The sequence below is a fragment of the Somniosus microcephalus genome, chromosome 13 (assembly GCF_052327205.1).
Source record: "Somniosus microcephalus isolate GS21.2 chromosome 13, FLI_Smic_1.0, whole genome shotgun sequence".
In the NCBI taxonomy this organism is placed as follows: Eukaryota; Metazoa; Chordata; class Chondrichthyes; order Squaliformes; family Somniosidae; genus Somniosus; species Somniosus microcephalus.
Window position 1 is genome coordinate 182,819,083 of NC_140999.1, and position 20,058 is coordinate 182,839,140.

Sequence of the window (20,058 nt, forward strand, 5' to 3'; positions counted from 1 at the left end):
CTTCTGTATTTCAGTCTGACGTTGCCCTCCTGTTCAGTAAAGTACCTGTTAAACTGTTCTCCCGAAGTTCGTGTATTATTGAGGCACGGACTTTACAGTGGCGACGAGTAAGTTCGAACTCACCTGCAGTGTGGCATCATCTCACGGGGATCTCGCCGAGAGGAGGTTTCTTGGAGGTCGTAGTCTGAGCAACGGGCGTCGACTGCGGGCAACCGCCCAAAGAATTCATCGGTGTTCGGAGAATTGCGGGAGAGACTGTGGAGAGCTGTGCTTGGCTCCCCAGTTAAGGTGTTCCAGCAAATCGTGCTGGTAGCAGGTAGTGCGCTGACCCTTCCGGACTGCGGCGGGCTCAAGCTCGATCGAGCGGCTCTACAAAACGGGCCGCACAGCGTCACCGGGAAAAGAAAATGAGAGGGTGGAGCGCACAGGGCGCGGTCGGTGCTCAAGAACCGGGCAGCAGAGAGGAAATAAACGGGGGGGGGGGGGGGAAGGAAAGCGAGACGCGCCGAAGCCGCGGGTCGCCGCCATTACCCTGTAGAACGCTAGGAGCAGCGCGGCAGAAAGGGGAAGAAGGAAAAGCGCAGGAGGCGCCATTTTATCCCGTTGGGGAAGAAGGAAAAGCGCGGGAGGCGCCATTTTATTCCATTGGGGAAGGAGAAAAAGCGTGGGAGGCGCCATTTTAAATCACCCAAGATGCCGAAAAGTGGCAGTATCACTGCTTTCGACAACGAGGTAGAAGACTGGACCACGTATGTGGAAAGAATTGAAGTGTACTGCAAGGCAAATGTGGTGGCCGGGAATCGATAAAGAAATCGAGGATATGACCAAGAGATGCACAGGATGCCAGAAGGTCCAATACGCTCCACCACAGGCCCCGCTACATCCATGGGAGTGGCCCTCATCTCCATGGCAACGGGTACACATTGATTTTGCTGGTCCATTTATGGACTCAATGTTTCTAATCGCTGTGGACGCCCATTCGAAATGGCCAGAGGTCATTAAAATGTCCTCCACCACCACGGAGAAAACTATTGCAGTCCTAAGGACCATCTTCGCCAGGAATGGGTTGCCAGAACAGATTTGCTCCGACAATGGGCCACAGTTTGTGTCTGAGGATTTCCGGAGGTTCCTGAAGAATAATGGGGTGAAACATTACACATCTGCCCCATATCATCCAGCCACAAATGGATTGGCTGAGAGGTTTGTTCAGACCTTTAAAAAGGCCATAAAGGCAATGTATAATGACGACATACCACTACAACACAAGGTGCATAGTTTCTTGTTTGCTTACCGGAATGTGACACATGCAGTAACCAACCAAGCTCCAGCCGTACTGTTCTTCAACCGAAGGCTAAGATGTCGCCTGGATTTGCTCAAACCAAACATAAGACGAGATGTTGAGGATAAGCAATTCCAGCACATAAATGAGAAGCCAACCAGGAGCTTCAAGATAGGGCAACCAGTCTTGGCCCGCGACTACCGAACAGAAAAATGGCAGCCAGGAACGATATGTACACAGTGGACATTGGAGAGAGCATCGTGAGACGCCATGCTGACCAGATTCTAGAGTCACAGGAACAAGCCAAAACCGTGCCACGAGAAGGTGCACCTGGTAATCAACCTGAAGTACAGATTGCGTCTACCTCAGAAGCAGTGGTATTGGAAGCCGACGAACCAACCAGTGACCATGAACCAGAATCAGCTTCGCCGCAAGAACAGGATACTCGAGAAAGGCACTATCCAGTCAGGATCAGGAAGCCTCCTCAAAGACTGAACTTATAAATGATTATTTCAGTTGATGTATATAATATCCAGAAAGTTGTAATTAGTTATTATTTAGTTGTTAAATGAATGTTATGTACTGTTTATCTAAAAGGGGAGGAATTGTTGTGTATGTACCTTTAAGGGAAGAACTGGTTTTAGACTGCAGTACTGGCGGTGACCACCCCTGTATAAAAGGCCCTAGCAGGCTTCTGTATTTCAGTCTGACGTTGCCCTCCTGTTCAGTAAAGTACCTGTTAAACTGTTCTCCCGAAGTCCGTGTATTATTGAGGCGCGGACTTTACACCCTCAACCTCCTTTACTCCAAGGAGAACAACCCCAGCTTCTCCAAACTAACCTTGTAGCTAAAATCCCTCATCCCTGGAACCATTCCGGTAAATCTCCTCTGCACCCTCTCAAGGACCTTCACATTCTTCCTAGAGTGTGGTGCCCAGAACTGGACACAGTACTCTAGTTGTGGTCTAACCAGCGCTTTATAAAGGTTCAGCATAACTTCCCTGCTTTTGTACTCAATGCCTCTATTTATGAAGCCCAAGATCCCAAGGGGGAAAAATTCGGCTGCTTTGCGCCTCCAGTTAGCGCCTTAAGAGGGCGCTAACGGGGCGCAAAGCAACTAGCGCCTGGGTGCAGCGCCGCCAACGCCTCCCATGAAATTCAGCGGGAGGTTAGCGGCAGCAGTAATCATTAGTGCCCCACGGCGCTGCGCCGCCGGTGATGACATCATCACCATGCGCGGCACCCCGGCCGCGATCTTCGGTAGCGCCCCCTGACTTACCGCTGGATGCTATGTCCGACGGGGTCAGGGGGGCCTACCTGCGGCCGGGGCAGCGCTAATTAAAGGCAAGGTGCCAGGCGGCCATTTTTGTTGCTGGCCACCTGCCAGCACCTGCCCCCATTGCCGTCCCTGGCCTTCTCAGCAGCCCCCCCCCACCCCCCGCGGAGTGCCGGCTGCGCTCCGTGAGGCCAACACATCTCAAGTGCTGCGCTCTTTTGCCGGCACTCCGATCCCTGGTGGCCCATCTGGGCCCCGGGTTGCGCTGCGTAAGGCCCCTCCCCTTTAATAAGGGGAGGAATGCCTGCAGCATTGCGGCGCAATAGCGCCGTGATATTCCATCCTCTCTCAATATGTCTTGCCACCTTCAAAGGTCTATGCACATGAACCCCCAGGTCCCTCTGTCCCTGCACACTCTTTAGAACGTTAAGTCTATACTGTCTCTCCCTATCCCTTCTGCCAAAATGCATCACCTCACACTTCTCTGTATTAAATTCCATCTGCCACTTGTCTGCCCATTCGGCTAGCCTTTCTATGTCCTGTTGCAGTCGATTGGTATCCTCCTCACTGTTTGCCACACCCCCAAGTTTGGTATCATCGGCAAATTTTGAAATTTTACTCTGTATTCCAATATCCAAGTCATTTATATATATCAAAAAAAGCAGTGGTCCTAACACTGACCCTTGGGGAACACCACTGTCTACCATCCTCCAGTCTGAAAAACAACCATTTACCACAGCTCGCTGTTTTCTGTCGTTAAGCCAATTTCTTACCCAAGCTGACACTGACCCTCCTATTCCATGAGCCTCAATTTTGTTAACCAGCCTTTTATGTGGTACTTTGTCAAACGTTTTCTGAAAGTCCATGTAGACAACATCCACTGCATTCCCTTCATCAACCTTCTCTGTTACCTCATCAAAACATTCAATTAGATTAGTCAAACACGATCTGTCTTTTACAAATCCATGCTGACTCTCCTTAATTAACTTAAACCTCTCCAAGTGCCTGTTAATTTTTTCCCTAATTATTGTTTCTAAAGCTTTACCCACTATTGATGTTAAACTGACCGGCCTGTAGTTACTAGGATTGTCCGTACATCTTTGCTTGAACAAGGGGGTCACATTTGCCACTTTCCAATCCTCTGGCACCTCCGTGTATCTAACTACGATTGGAAGATTATGGCAAGCCATCTCCTCCCCCAATTCCCTTAGCAACCTGGGATGCAAACCATCCGGACCAGGCGACTTATCCACTCTAAGCATATCTAGCCTTTCCAGTACTCATTAAGTATTCTAGCCTTGCTCAGTGCCTCTAAGCATATACTCCCTCTCCTCTACTCCCTCTTCACCCACGACTGTGTGGCTGTTCACGGTTCCAACACCATCATCAAGTTTGCGGATGATACCACGGTAGTAGGCCAGATCACCAATAACGATGAGTCAGCCTACAGGGAGGAGGTCCAGCATCTCGTGAAGTGGTGCGCCGATAACAACCTGGCCCTGAACATCAAGAAAACCAAAGAAATCATTGTGGACTTCAGTAAGTCTAAAGGCGGAAGTCACACCCCCATCCACATCAATGGGGCTGTGGTGGAAAGGGTGGACAGCTTTAAGTTCCTCGGAGTCCACATCACGGAAGACCTCTCCTGGTCCCTCAATACCTCCTCTCTGGTGAAGAAGGCCCAGCAGCGCCGATATTTCCTAAGGAGGCTGAAGGGATGTAACCTGTCACCCCTGATCCTCTCTAACTTTTACCGCTGCACAATAGAGAGCATCCTGACGAACTGTATCACAGTATGGTATGGCAGCTGTAGCTACTATGACCGGAAAGCCCTGCAGCGGGTAGTCAAAACTGCCCAACGCATTACCGGCACCCGGCTACCGACCATAGAGCACATATACCAGAAACGCTGTTTACGGAGGTCACGGTCCATCATCAAAGACCCTACCCACCCCAGCCACAGTCTGTTCGCCCTCCTGCCATCTGGGAGACGCTACAGATGCATTCGCACCCGTACGACCAGATTTAGGAACAGCTTCTTTCCCAGGGCTGTCATCCTACTGAACTCCACAAATAAACTCTAAAGCCTGCACATCTGCCAATGCACTTTATTATGGTTATGTTAATGTATTACAAGCCAAATGTATGTTGAATGTTTAAATGTCTTAATCTAAATGTACACTCTCAGGAGCCACAAGCCTACATTTCGTTGTACTGCACTTGTGCACTAACAATGACAATAAAAGTTGATTTGATTTGATTTATATCACCTTCTTTGTCCCTAATAGGCCCCACCATGCCTCTTACTACCCGCTTACTATTTACATGCCGGTAGAAGATTTTTGGGTTCGCTTTTATGTTAACTGCCATTCTATTCTCATATTCTCTCTTTGCCAGTCTTATTTTCCTGTTCACTTCCCTCAACTTAGTGTAATTGGCCTGGTTCTCACTTGAACAATTCACCTGACATGCATCATATACCCTCTTTTTTTGTTTCATCATATTCTCTATCTCCTTTGTCATCCAAGGAGCCCTGGCTTTGGTTCCCCTACCTTTCCCTCTTGTTGGAATGTACCTAGCCTGTACCTGAAACTCCTTCTTAAAGGTCACCCAATGTTCCGTTACAGTTTTTCCTGTCAATCTTTGGTTCCAGTTTATCCTGGCTAGATCCTCTCTCATCCCATTGAAGTTAGCCCTCTTCCAATTTAGAAATTCTACTTTTAGATTGTTCCTTGCTCTTCTCCATTACTAATCTAAACTTTATGATACGATGATCACTCGTACCCAAGTGTTCTCCCACAGACACTTGGCCCACCTCATTCCCCAGCACCAGATCCAGCAATGCCTCCTTCTTAGTTGGAACGAGAACATACTGGTCAAGGAAGTTCTCCTGAACAGATTTCAGAAAATCCTCCCCCTCCTTTCCCTTTACTCAAACATTATTCCAATCAATATTTGGGTAATTAAAGTCCAATATCACCACTCTATAGTTCTTGCACATCTCTGTGATTTCCCTGCAGATTTGCTCCTCTCTCTCTCTCACTATTTGGAGGCCTATAGAATAGCGTGATCATACCCTTTTTGCTTCTCAACTCTAACCAAATAGATTCAGTCCTTGCCCCCTCAAGGACATCCTCTCTTTCCAACACTACAATGTCTTCCCGAATCAGTACTACCACCCCACCTCCCTCTTTTCCTTCCCTATCTTTTCTGGACACCTTGGGCTCGATTATCAGTGTGCCATGGAGTCGGGATTGGAGGCGTGCAGGAGGTTAAATTCCCGAAATCGGGGGTCTCGACCCCATCCCGCCTCCATGCCAATTTCTGATGCGCTATCAATTACTCATAAAAGACCGAGAGTTAGAAGAGTAACCAAAGGCTTTTATTAACAACAGAATGGAGGTCTGCCTCGAGTGGTCGACCGGTCCAGGATACAAGGGCTGGGGAGCAGTCACCTTTATACTAGGACCTGTGGGAGGAGTCAGCCGAGGCATGTCCAGGCATGTACACAGTGGAATACAAACAGGACAAACAGGAATACAAACAGTGGTTTACCACATTCACCCCTTGTTTAAAATTGAGTCCGGCGGGGTGAAGTGTATTAAAAGTTAGTGTATTGGAGTCTCTCCGGAGGTCTTGTCTGCCGCTGTGATCGGCGTGGCGACGGCAGGGGTAGTGAAGCTTCCGGCGTCGAGTCCAGCGTAGGCTGTGGCACAGGCGTGTCGTCCTCGTAGATGTCGAGCGGGTCGCGGGGCCCAGGCCTGCCGTCTGCTGGGGCTGGATATCGGATCGTGGGGGGGGGGGTGGTAGTGGGTAGTGGGTTACTGTGGTCCCCGAGGGTGCAAGGTCTCTTATGGAGACTGTGTCCTCCCGCCCGTCCGGGTATGCGATGTAAGCATACTGGGGGTTGGCGTGGAGGAGGTCGACCCTCTCGACCAGGGGGTCCGTTTTACGGGTCCTCACGTGTCTTCTCAGTAGGACCGGCCCTGGGGACGTCAGCCATGGCGGTAGCGACGTCCCTGATGTGGACTTCCTTGGGAAGACAAACATTTTCTCATGAGGGGTGGCGTTAGTGGCAGTGCAGAGCAGTGACCGAATAGAGTGGAGCGCATCGGGGAGCACATCCTGCCAGCGGGAGGTTGGAAGGCCCCTAGACTTTAAGGCTAGCAGGACGGCCTTCCAAACTGTCGCATTTTCTCTTTCCACCTGTCCGTTCCCCCGGGGGTTGTAACTGGTGGTCCTGCTTGTGGCAATACCCCTAGTTAGCAGGTACTGACGGAGTTCGTCGCTCATAAACGATGAGCCCCGGTCGCTATGGATATAGCTGGGGAAGCCGAACAGGGTGAAGAGGTTGTTCAGACATTTAATGACCGTGGCACTGGTCATGTCTGGGCAGGGGAAGGCGAACGGGAAACGGGAGTACTCATCAATAATATTGAGGAAGTACACATTGCGGTCGGAGGAGGGGAGAGGCCCTTTAAAATCAACGCTCAGGCGCTCGAAGGGGCGAGTGGCTTTTATCAGGTGGGCCCTGTCTGGTCTATAAAAGTGTGGTTTGCACTCAGCGCAGACTTGGCAGTTCCTGGTCATGGTCCTGACCTCCTCAATAGAGTAAGGCAGGTTGCGGGCCTTGATGAGGTGGAAGAACCTGGTGACCCCCGGGTGGCAGAGGTCATTGTGGAGGACCCGTAGTCTATCGATCTGCGCGCTGGCGCAGGTGCCACGCGATAGCGCATCCGGGGGTTCATTTAGCTTCCCGGGCCGGTACAAGATCTCGTAGTTGTAGGTGGAAAGTTCGATTCTCCACCTCAAGATCTTGTCATTTTTGATTTTGCCCCTCTGCTTGTTGTTAAACATAAAAGCAACTGAACGCTGGTCAGTGAGCAGGGTAAATCGTTTTCCGTCCAGGTAGTGCCTCCAATGACGCACAGCCTCCACAATCACCTGGGCCTCCTTCTCAACAGCGGAGTGTCTGGTCTCCGGGCCTTGGAGGGTTCGTGAAAAGAAGGCCACGGGTCTCCCCGCCTGATTGAGGGTAGCGGCCAGGGCAAAGTCGGACGCGTCGCTTTCCACCTGGAAGGGGATGGATTCGTCCACTGCGTGCATGGTGGCTTTGGCAATGTCCTCCTTGATACGGTGGAAGGCTAAGCGGGCCTCTGCCGTCAAGGGAAAAGAGGTGGACTTGATCAGCGGACGGGCCTTGTCCGCATAGTAGGGGACCCACTGGGCGTAATAGGAGAAAAACCCTAGGCACCTCTTCAGGGCCTTGAGGCAGTGGGGCAGTGGAAGTTCCATAAGGGGACGCATCCGGTCGGGGTCGGGGCCGATGACTCCGTGTTCCACAACACAGCCAAGGATGGCGAGGCGGTTTGTGCGGAATATGCACTTCTCCTTGTTATATGTCAGGTTTAGGAGTTGGGCGGTGCGGAGGAATTTTTCGAGGTTTGCGTCATGGTCCTGCAAGTCACGGCCGCAGATGGTCACATTGTCCAGATATGGGAAAGTGGCCTGCAACGCATTTTGATCTACCATCCGGTCCATCTCCCTTTGGAAGATGGAGACCCCGTTGGTGACGCCAAAGGGAACCCTAAGGAAGTGATAGAGGCGGCCGTTTGCCTCAAAGGCAGTGTACTGGCGGTCCTCAGGGCGGATGGGGAGCTGGTGGTACGCTGATTTCAGGTCAATGGTCGAGAAGACGCGGTACTGCGCGATCTGGTTGACCATATCAGCTATACGGGGGAGTGGGTAGGCGTCCAGCAGGGTGTAGCGATTTATTGTCTGGCTGTAGTCGATGACCAGGCGCTGCTTCTCGCTGGTCTTAACGACCACAACCTGGGCTCGCCAGGGGCTGGTGCTGCCCTCAATAATCCCTTCTTTCAGGAGCCGCTCCACTTCGGTTTTAATGAAAACCCTGTCCCCGGCACTGTATCGCCTGCTCTTTGTGGCGATGGGCTTACAGTCGGGGGTGAGGTTAGCAAACAGTGGTGGGGGGGTGACTGAGTGTGGAGAGGTTGCACCTGGTGCGCGGCGGGCAATTTGGAAGCTGCTGGCTGCGGACTGTGAGTGGGGGTAGGGGTCCACCGTACGCCATCGTAACACTTTTAAGGTGGCACTGAAAATCTAACCCCAGCAGGACGGCAGCGCAGAGGTCAGGCAGGACCAGAAGTTTAAAATGATCGTACACGGTCCCGTCTACTACGAGTGTCACCACGCAGTAGCCGCTGATGTCCGCCGACTGGGACTCGGAGGCCATAGAAATCCGCTGTTGCGCAGGCAGGACTGGGAGAGAGCAACGCCGCACCGTGTCGGGGTGGATGAAGCTCTCCGTGCTCCCAGAGTCAAAAAGGCAGATTGCATCGTGACCATTTACCTTAATGTCCATTGTGGAACTGGCCAGTTGGTGCGGTCTCGCTTGGTCCAGTGTAACGGATGCCAGCGTAGGGGTCGGTGTGTCGCTGCGGGTATCAGATGAGGCGGTGTCGGGGGCCTGCTGCGTCCCGGCTGTCGTCCAAGATGGCGGCGTCCATGATCCCCATGTGGCTGGAGGCGTCCAAAATGGCTGCTGTACCGGTGATTCGCACACGGCCGGGGAGGTCCAAAATGGCGGCCCGCATGGCCCACACGCGGCGCTGCTGGGGTTCGGGGTGGCTTTGGCCCTGCAGACGCTAGCGTAGTGTCCCTTCTTCCCGCAGCCCGAGCAGATCGCGTTTTTCGCCGGGCAGCGCGCTCTGGGGTGTTTTGCCTGGCCACAGAAGTAGCATTTCTGGCCTTGGGGCACTGCTGTCTGGCCTTGGGACACTGCTGCGGTAGTTGGGCCATTGCTGGGGTGTGGCTGGGGTGGCACGGCGCTATGAGGCGGTCCTACCGTGTCCCAGGCTGTCATTCCCCGCGGCGTCCACGGTGCAGAGGAGTAGGCATCCATGCCCTGGTAGGCTGCATCCAACGATAGTGCGAGTTCAGAGGCCTTGTTGAGGTCGAGGTTGCTCTGCTCCAACAGTCGCTGTCGTGTGTAATTGGATCTGTGGCCCGCTACAAAAGCGTCCCGGATAAGTTCCTCTGTGTACACGGCGGCCTTTACATCCTTACAACCACAGGCCCGGCCAAGCACAGACAGTGCCTGAAGGTATTCCACGGTCGATTCCCCAGGTTGTTGTTTACGACTCCCCAGGAGGTGCCTGGCGTACACTTCGTTCACTGGGCGCGTGTACTGGTCCTTGAGGAGCTTGATAGCATCTGCGTACGAGGTCGCGTCTTGGATGACCGAGTACACTCGGTGGTTCACTTTGGAGGTCAGGACATCCAGTTTGTCCTCGTCCGATTTGATTGCTTCGGAGGCGGTCAGGAATTTTTCGAAACACTTAAGCCAGTGAGTAAACTTGGTGGATGAGTCCGCCTCCCGATGATCTAAGTCTAGGCATGCTGGTGTGAGGATCTTCTCCATTATAAAAATGTTGTTAATAAAATTGATGCGCTATCAATTACTCATAAAAGACTGAGAGTTAGAAGAGTAACCAAAGGCTTTTATTAACAACAGAATGGAGGTCTGCCTCGAGTGGTCGACCGGTCCAGGATACAAGGGCTGGGGAGCAGTCACCTTTATACTAGGACCTGTGGGAGGAGTCAGCCGAGGCATGTCCAGGCATGTACACAGTGGAATACAAACAGGACAAACAGGAATACAAACAGTGGTTTACCACACCTATAGAATAGCGTGATCATACCCTTTTTGCTTCTCAACTCTAACCAAATAGATTCAGTCCTTGCCCCCTCAAGGACATCCTCTCTTTCCAACACTACAATGTCTTCCCTAATCAGTACTACCACCCCACCTCCCTCTTTTCCTTCCCTATCTTTTCTGGACACCTTGGGCTCGATTATCAGTGTGCCATGGAGTCGGGATTGGAGGCGTGCAGGAGGTTAAATTCCCGAAATCGGGGGTCTCGACCCCATCCCGCCTCCATGCCAATTTCAAAGCCACGCACTGGGACCCGCCTCCCCGAGGCGGGAAGAGATTAGTGCCAATTAACTGCCTGTTAACAGGTAGTTAACAGGCAGTTTTTAGCCTAATCCCTATTTTTAAGCTTGATCTGTGGGATTCCCGACGGCTCCAAACCATGCCAAGTTAGAGGAGTCGGGCCGTCGGGTTGAAGGGCTTGGAGGGGTCGAGATGTCGGTGTTCAGGTGAGTGATGTGTGCATGAGTGCAAAGGTAAGTGTGTTTGGTGTGTCTAAAGTGATTAAAGAAGTGTAAATTACCTTTTCTTACCTTTTCAGCCTTCCTTCCTTTAGGTTCGAGAGTCCCTCATCTCACCGGCACAGAAAGCAGAATGGCTGCGAACTGTCAAAAGTGACAGCCTTCAGCTTTCTGTGCAGGAGAGATTTCTAACTGAGTCTGTGGAGAAGGACTCAGGTTAGAAGTAAGACTGTCAGTGTTTGACAGCTTCAAACAGCTGTGAAACGCTGATATTTCATCTGTCAAAACGTCTTGACAGATGAAATTTCAGTGGGCAATATACCCAGGATGTCGGGTTTCCCGCAGGCCAGGCCGATTTTACCGGCAGGGCCCAATTTGAATGCGAGACCTCGGTTACCAGCTTGAGAGGCTGGCTGGCTGCGGGCAGGTAGGCCTCAGAAGCGAGGGGGCTGGTCCAGAGGAGGGATCACGGGAGGCGGGTCGGAATCGGCGGGAGGGGGGGTCTGCAATCGGGGGGAGACGAAAAGATCAGCGGGCGATGGGGGATCGCGGGGGTGTAGGGAAACCGGAGATCGCGGTGGGGGTGGGGGGGGGGGGGCAATTGGCCAGGGATCGGGGGCGGGGCGGAGGATTGTAGCCGGCCTCATCCTCATCGTTGGGGGCAGGGAGGGAGGCGGCCTGGGAAGGCGATTGAAAGCCTTGTGAGGGGGGTCTCCAATCACGGGGTTGGGTATGGTCGGGGGCCCTGGATCCCGGAGGTAGGTATAAAGCCACTTGCCTCCTGGGTGCAGCAGACCCCGTCTCTGTTTCACTGCCGGGAATTCACGAATTGTGAGAAACCCGTCCACAGGCAGTAAAACGCAAAATGGGAGGGGAAAATAAGAGGCTTCCAGCCTCATTACATTTAAATTGAGGTAGTGCCCCCTGGCAGCGGGTTGGCTGCCCGCCACACCCCCCCCCCCCCCCCCAAACCGACCCACCCTGTCCTGCCTCTGGCAAACCCGGAAGTGGGCGGGTTGGAGGCGGGGATCAGGTCAGGATTCACATTTTTAACAACTTAACCGCCCCCACGCTCCAAACCCACCCGTTTATTGATGGGAAAATTGCAGCCCCTGTTTTTGCTGGAAAATGAAGAAAGCTCGAAAGTCAGCTACAACCTACCTTCCCCACGTATCTTGACCATCACAAGTCAATGGTCGTAGCTCGTCATACGGGAATGCGTTCTCCAAGTAGTTGTTGTAGGCATGATAAAACATTTCCTTAACTCGCTCTCTGTGAGGGGGGGGGGGGAGGGAGGAGAAAAAAATCACATCCATTTGTCGGAGACTTTTTGATAGTCAGTCTGTACTAATTCTCCAGTCAAACCCTAAAGAACCACAAAACCCAAAGGGACCGTGAAAATATACACGTTCTTATGGCGGGGAGGGGAAGTCACATTACCAAGGTCTGAGTTCCTCATCCAATTTCACTTGATCAAATGTCACATACTGTAAAGACAAAATTTGTTCCAATTATCATTATCTTGCCCCTACTGAATACTGTAAATAGAAATTCTAAACAGTAACACAGCAAGTAATCATTGGTCACTACAGGAAACTCTTTTTTATAGAAACATAGAAGATAGGAGCAGGAGTAGGCCATTCGGCCCCTCGAGCCTGCTCCGCCATTCAATGCGATCATGGCTGATCATCCAAGTTCAGTACCCGGTCCCTGCTTTCTCCCCATACCCCTTGATCCCTTTAGCCTTAAGAAATGTATCCAAATCCTTCTTGAATATATTTAATGAATTGGCCTCTACTGCCTTCTGTGGTAGAGAATTCCACAGGTTCACCACTCTCTGGGTGAAGAAATTCCTCCTCATTTCTGTCCTAAATGGCCTACCCCTTATCCTTAGACTGTGGCCCCTGGTTCTGGACTCCCCGACCATCGGGAACATCCTTCCTGCATCTAGTCTGTCTAGTCCTGTCAGAATTTTATAAGTTTCAATGAGATCCCCTCTCATTCTTCTAAACTCCAGCGAGTACAAGCCCAATCGACCCAATCTCTCCTCATATGTCATTCCTGCCATCCCAGGTATCAGCCTGGTGAATCATCGCTGAACTCCTTCCATGGCAAGAACATCCTTCCTCAGATATGGCGACCAAAACTGCACACAATACTCAAGGTGTGGTCTCACCAAGGCCCTGTATAACTGTAGCAAGACATCCTTGTTCCTGTACTCGAACCCTCTTGCTACGAAGGCCAACATACCATTTGCCTTCTTAACCGCCTGCTGCACCTGCATGCTTACCTTCAGCGACTGGTGCACAAGGACACCCAGGTCTCATTGCACTTCCCCTTCTCCCAATCTATTGCCATTCAGATAATAATCTGCCTTCCTTTTTTTGCCACCAAAGTGGATAACCTCACATTTATCCACGTTATATTGCATCTGCCATGCTTTTGCCCAATCACCCAACCTGTCCAAATCATCCTGGAGTTTCTTGGCATCCTCCTCACAGCACACGCCCACCCAGCTTTGTGTTGTCTGCAAATTTGGAGATATTACATCTAGTTCCCTTGTCTAGATCATTAATATATATTGTGAATAGCTGGGGTCCAAGGACCGATCCCTGCAGTACCCCACTAGTCACTGCCTGCCACTCGGAAAAAGACCCGTTTATTCCAACTCTTTGCTTTCCATCTGCCAACCAGTTCTCTATCCAAGTCAATACCTTGCCTCCAGTCCCATGTGCCTTAACTTTGCACGCTAATCTCTTATGCGGGACCTTATCGAAAGCCTTCTGAAAGTCCAAATACACCACATCCACTGGTTCTCCCTTATCTATTTTACCAGTCACATCCTCAAAAAATTTCAGTAGATTAGTCGAGCACGATTTACCTTTTGTAAATCCATGTTGACTTTGTCTGATCCTGTCACTGTTTTCCAAGTGCTCTGCTATTACATCTTTTATAATGGACTCTAGCATTTTCCCCACTACCGATGTCAGGCTTACCGGTCTGTAATTCCCCGTTTTCTCTCCACCACCTTTTTTGAATAGTGGGGTAACATTAGCTACCCTCCAATCCATGGGTACTGTTCCAGATTCCATCGAATGTTGGAAGATGATCTTACAAAATGAAGAGAAACCCCAGATAGTTATAATGAGTAACCCCTCCCAACGACCTCCAGCTGGACCAAAACTCATTTGTATTCCCCTCTGCTCTACCTTCAGTGACAACCTTGGTCCCACACGCTGCAGTGCTAAACCCTTTCACCTTATTACCTCTCCTCTTGTCTACAAAAGTCTCCTTAAAACAAATTTATTGCAGAAAAATGCGATGTGATACAGTTTGGTAGAAAGAAAGAATGAGAAGAGGAAATGTAAACTATAAAGGGTACAATCCTAAAGGGGGTGCATGAACAGAGGGACCTGGGGGTACGTGTGCACAAATCGTTGAAGGTGGCAGGGCAGGTTGAGAAAGCGGTTAAAAAAGCTTACGGGATCCTGGGCTTCATGAATAGAGGTATAGAGCACAAAAGTGTGGAAATTATGATGAACCTGTATAAAACACTGGTTCGGCCTCAACTGGAGTATTGTGTCCAATTCTGGGCCCCACACTTTAGGAATGATGTGAAGGCCTTAGAGAGGGTGCAAAAAAGATTTACGGGAATGATTCCAGGGATGAGGGACTTCAGTTACGTGGATAGACTGGAGTTGTTCTCCTTAGAGCAGAGGAGATTGAGAGGAGATTTGACAGAGGTGTTCAAATTCATGAGGGGTCTGGACAGAGTAGATAGAGAGAAACTGTTCCCATTAGCAGAGGGGTCGAGAACCAGAGGACACAGATTTAAAGGTGATTGACTAAAGAATCAAAGGCGGCATAAGAAAAAACTTTATTAGGCAGCGAGTGGTTAGGATCTGGAATGCACTGCCTGAAAGGGTAGTGGAGGCGGATTCAATCACAGCTTTCAAAAAGGGAGGCAGATAAATACCTGAAAGAAAAACATTTGCAGGGCTACGGGGAAAGGGCGGGGGAGCGGGACTAGCTGAGGTGCTCTTGCAGAGAGCCGGCACGGGCTCGACGGGCCGAATGGCCTTCTTCCGTGCTATAACCATTCTATGATTCTAACCTTTTTGACACCTTCAGGCAACTATCCTAACTTTTTCTGTTTTTGGGGGGGCGTTGGTTAGTGGAGGACCATCGGCCTGGACATGGAGAACCTCTTGCCCTACTTTGAATGGTGCCATCAGATGTATTATACCCACTTGAACCTTGGTTTTAATGCAGTTTTGGTCGCCTTATCTGAGGATGGATGTTCTTGCCATGGAGCGACGATTCACCAGACTAATACCTGGGATGGCAGGAATGACGTATGAAGAGAGATTGGGTTGATTAGGCTTATATTCGCTAGAGTTTAGAAGAATGAGAGGGGATCTCATTGAAACTTATAAAATTCTAACAGGACTAGACAGACTAGATGCAGGAAGGATGTTTCCGATGGCGGGGGAGTCCAGAACCAGGGGTCACAGTCTAAGGATAAGGGGTAAGCCATTTAGGACTGAGATGAGGAGGAATTTCTTCACCCAGAGCGTGGTGAACCTGTGGAATTCTCTACCATAGAAGGCAGTTGAGGCCAATTCATTAAATATATTCAAGAAGGAGTTGGATATATTTCTTAAGGCTAAAGGGATCAAGGGATATGGGGAGAAGGCAGGGACAGGGTACTGAATTTGGATGATCAGCCATGATCTCATTAAATGGCGGAGCAGGCTCGAGGGGCCAAATGGCCTAATCCTGTTCCTATCTTCTATGTGTAACCCCTTCACGGTTCTCTAGATATATGTGAGATGTGGTCTCTGTTGTAGACAGTATTCTATAGTCCAGTAAGGAGATCACTACTACAATGGCTTAATTCTAATTATCTTACTTTATAGTTTTAACGTCAGACAGTATAAGATTACGGATCAATGAACTAAATTAGACATTTGCATACATTAGAATGAATCTAGACATAATAAACATACATTCTCCATTTACATGGATTCAAAGGAGAATCTGTCCCTGTGTCCAAATTCGAGTGCACTCTTTCGTTGGCGCGCTTAAGTTGGAGCTCATGGTATGTATAATGTCTGCAAGACTTACGACTCCGAACCCCTTCGTTGAATTCTCTTCACGATCACTGAATCCCACTTTGAGTTCTGGATGCAGAGCTACTAATACGAAGGGCGGCGGCCGAGTTTGGAAGCCCGGGATGGGATGCGGCAGCCATTTGCCTCCTGAGCCCTCTTTTCAGAGCTCCTGCCCTCTTCTCTTCCAGTCGCTCCTTTTCCCTGCTCGAAAACCCCGACTCCACCCCTTCCTCCTGGGGTTTCTGCCTGGAGACTGCGCAGCCTCACTGTCTGCAACAGTTGATACAGGTAGACTATCCTTTATCCGAAAACCTCGGGACCAGCCGTGTTTCGGTTTTAGGAAAATTTCGGATTTCGGAAGGTGCGCGAAAACACTTCGGTTTTCAGAGGTAATTCGGTTTTCGGGAGTGCGGATAAAGGATACACTATCCCTTATCCGAAAATAACGACTATAAATACTGTAGTTACAGGGATAAATACTGTAGTACAGTTTATTTGTAAGGAAAACATTCAGTAAAACTTCAAACATGTACAGGTACAAACTAAGCTAAATACCTGTACATAAACATGCAATAAAGGTACATTACATCTGGCTTGAGGATCTTGGAGAAGATGGTACATCAGTGTTGTCATCATTGTCATCAGGTTGGAGTTGGACATCTGAAGATGGGCCAGGAACAGGATTCTCAAGTGATGAAGCATGACTACGACAGACGGCCTTTTTAAAGACTTCTTCCAGTGTCATCTGTCTCATTAACATTGGTTTCTGTCTAAGCAGTCTCTCTTTAATTGAGTAAACTTGCATAATCTCTTGCTCACTGATAAATGCACGTTTTTCAAGGCCAGCAATTAACTGATCACACGTTGTCACCATATCGTCTATGGGGATTTTTTCACCTGTGTTCACAATGTCATCATCATCATCACTACTGTCCTCATGCTTGTCTTTATTTAACACCATTTCAGCAATTTCCCCATCACTCAATGAATTCACAACAGGTGCATCATTGTCAATGTTCAGCACTTCTTCGATGTCAGCTTCCTCTAACGTATTTACACTTTCGGATGATAAACCTTTGGCGTAAGTGAGGAGGTTTGATATCATCATTTTCTCCTGACTGACAGGAAATCCTTCAAACTCGTCATCTGCAGGTCCATCTTCATGAAACATCGTTGAAGGCCAAAGTCTGTGCCAAGCATTTGTTAATGTTGGTTTGTCAACATCGTTCCAAGCATTAGCAACTGCATAAATGGCATCCTTAACATTGAATTCTTTCAGGAAGCTTTGGATTCCTTCGCCTCTGTTGATTGCATCAAGCATAGAGTTCAAAAAAACGTCTTTATACTTGCTCTTCATGAAGCGTAAAATTCCTTGGTCACAAGGCTGTATTAAAGATGTCACATTAGGGGGAAAGTTAATGCCGAAAACATAACTTTTCACAAGAAGTTCAGGAGGGGGATGTGCGGAGCAGTTGTCCAGGAACAATAAAATTTTGCAGTTTTCTTCCAGTCCAACTTGCCTGCAATGAGCTCGTGTCGCTGGTACGAAGTGGTTATTGAACCAGTGAGAAAATATTCCTCTGGTTACCCATGCTTTCCTGCTCGCATAATAATGCACAGGTAAATTGCATACACCTTTCAAACATCTCGGATGTTGGCTTTTTCCAATCACTACCAACTTTAACTTGTGTGTGCCTGCAGCATTGGCACACCCAAGAACAGTCAACCTGTCCTTAGCATCCTTAAAACCTGCTGGTGCACTCTCATCAGCCGTTGCTAATGTTTTTCTAGGAACGTAGCGCCAGAACAGAGCTGTTTCATCAGCATTGTAAATTTGTTCAGGACCGAGGTTTTCATCCGATATTATTTTTGCAAACTCATCTATGTAATTTTCAGCTGCTTCATGATCAGCAGAAGCTTTTTCACCACAGATTTTCAGATATCTTATACCATGACGCTTCTTAAATTTATGCAGCCAACCTTCTGAATATTCACACTCAACTTCAATGTTCAGTTCTTCATGGTATATTCTAGCTTGCTTCATGACCATCAAACCAGTCAGTGGCACACGTTCACCTCTGCGTTGTTGAATCCACTCAATCAGCACACGGTCAAGATCTTCATTTTTTGCCCTATGCAATGTTTTCCTAATTTTCATTAGTTTATGGTCATCACTGTCAGTGTAAAATTTCAACAACTTGTCTTTCTGTTTCTTTAAGTCATATACGGTGGTACTTCCCACACCATATTCTTCAGTAAGATGTCGCACAGACACACCACGATCAAGCTTCTGCAATAACTCCACTTTCTGCGATATCGATAATGAGCGATGCTTCCTTCTCTGCTTCTCACTGTTACCCATTGGGGTATCTGCAGCTCTTTTTAGCATTTTCACAAATTGTTAAAAGCCAGCAAATATCTAAGAGAGCTGCAAATATCTAAGAGAGCAGCAAATATCTAAGAGAGCAGCAAATATCTAAGAGAGCAGCAAATATCTAAGAGAGCAGCATAACACCTGCGTGGGTCAAGCATCGGCAGCGTCGGGTCATGCTTTGCACCACTTTCGGCTTTCAGAGGTTTTCTGGTTTCGGATGTGCGGATAAAGGATGGTACACTATCTCTTATCCGAAATTGGGTGGGGTTCGGCGGGGGTGGGGTACGGCGGGGGGGTCGGGTTCGGCCGGGGTGTCGGGGGTGGGGGTCGGCGGGGGTCGTGGTCGTGCGCATTTCGGTTTTCAGAAGTCATGCTTTGCTCCACTTTCGGCTTTCAGAGGTTTTCTGGTTTCGGATGTGCGGATAAAGGCTGGTACACTTACGCTGAGCGATTTCAGTTTTCAGAAGTGCGGAAAAATGCTACACTATCCCTTATCCGGCTAGGCCTGTAAGTCGTGCGCCACTCTGGTCATGTCGTGCGCACGACTTACGCTGACCGAAAAAACCTTCGGTTTTTAGAGGGTTTCGGTTTTCTGAAGTCCGGATAAAGGGTAGTCTACCTGTACTGGTGCAGAATTATGGAAAGTCTGCTCTTAGTCACATTGTGTCCTTAAAAGTTCTTGCCGTACCTTCACATGGGCAACTTTAACCCAGGGATTTATAACAATGATAATACAGTGTCTAAGTTAAAGATTGATAACCATACTTAGCGTACATAACATTTCCAGTGGGTATTACATATGTTTCTATGACTCATCTCTTGATGGCATCACTTACAATACAGCACTCCTGCAATACTGCACTGGAGCATCAGTCTTAAATATGTGCTCAAGTCTGTAGTGGGGTTTGAATCCACAACTCAGGTGAACAGCTACTAACGGAGACAAGTTACACTTGTGGGCTGTTGGAGCGCAATTGTTTGTTTGTGGAATGCCCTTGCCTGGACTTGTGACCGACCAAATACCAGAGTCGCTGAACCAGACCGTTTTGGTGTAATCCTCTTAGCGCAATGCAGCTGAGTAACACCAAGTTCCTGGGGGGGTCCCGAGATGAAGTAACTATGGCTCTTGACAATGGTTAATTTATTCTAAATGATTCAGTGGATAAATGCACTGCATGGCGCAGCACTGAGGCATAGTGCATAAGAACATAAGAAATAGGAACCAGGAGGAGGCCATTTGGCCCTTCGAACCTGATCCGCCATTCAATAAGATCATGGCTGATCTTCTACCTCATCTCCACTTTCCTGCACTATCCCCATATCCCTTGATTTCCTTAATATCCAAAAATCTACTGATCTCTGTCTTGAATGTACTCAACCAGAGCCTCCACAGCCCTCTGGGGTAGAGAATTCCAAAGATTCACCACCCTCTGAGTGAAGAAATTTCTCATCAGTCCTAAATGGCCGAGCCCTTATTCTGAGACTGTGACCCCTTGTTCTAGACTCCCCAGCCAGGGGAAACATCTTCCCAGCTTCTACCCTGTCAAGTCCTGTAAGAATTTTGTATGTTTCAATGAGATCACCTCTCATTCTTCTAAACTCCAGAGAATATAGGCCTAGTCTACTCAATCTCTCCTCATTAGGACAATCCCCCATCCCAGGAATCAGTCTGGTGAACCTTCGTTGCACTCCCTCTATGGTAAGTATATCTTTCCTTCGATAAGGGGACCAAAACTATACACAATACTCCAGGTGTGGCCTCACCAGGGCCCGATATAATTGCAGCAAGACGTCTTTACTCTTATACTCAAATCCTCTTCTAA

The 20,058-nt window shown here is 49.2% G+C and overlaps 1 protein-coding gene across 4 annotated transcripts in view; it reads right to left on the bottom strand.

The window, feature by feature from the left end:
• edem2 (ER degradation enhancer, mannosidase alpha-like 2) overlaps nt 1-20,058 on the bottom strand; it is a 105,407-nt gene that overhangs the window by 45,368 nt on the left and 39,981 nt on the right. For 2 of the 4 annotated variants that reach the window (XM_086005760.1, XM_086005761.1), the window contains exon 2: nt 11,909-12,019. The exons of 1 other annotated variant lie outside the window; for it this stretch is intronic. In XM_086005760.1, the coding sequence (XP_085861886.1) occupies nt 11,909-12,003 (95 nt within the window). In that variant the 5' untranslated portion in view covers nt 12,004-12,019. Of the gene's footprint in view, nt 1-11,908; nt 12,020-12,187; nt 12,232-20,058 lie in introns of those variants that run through there. One more of the 4 variants, XM_086005758.1, reaches the window with a different exon arrangement.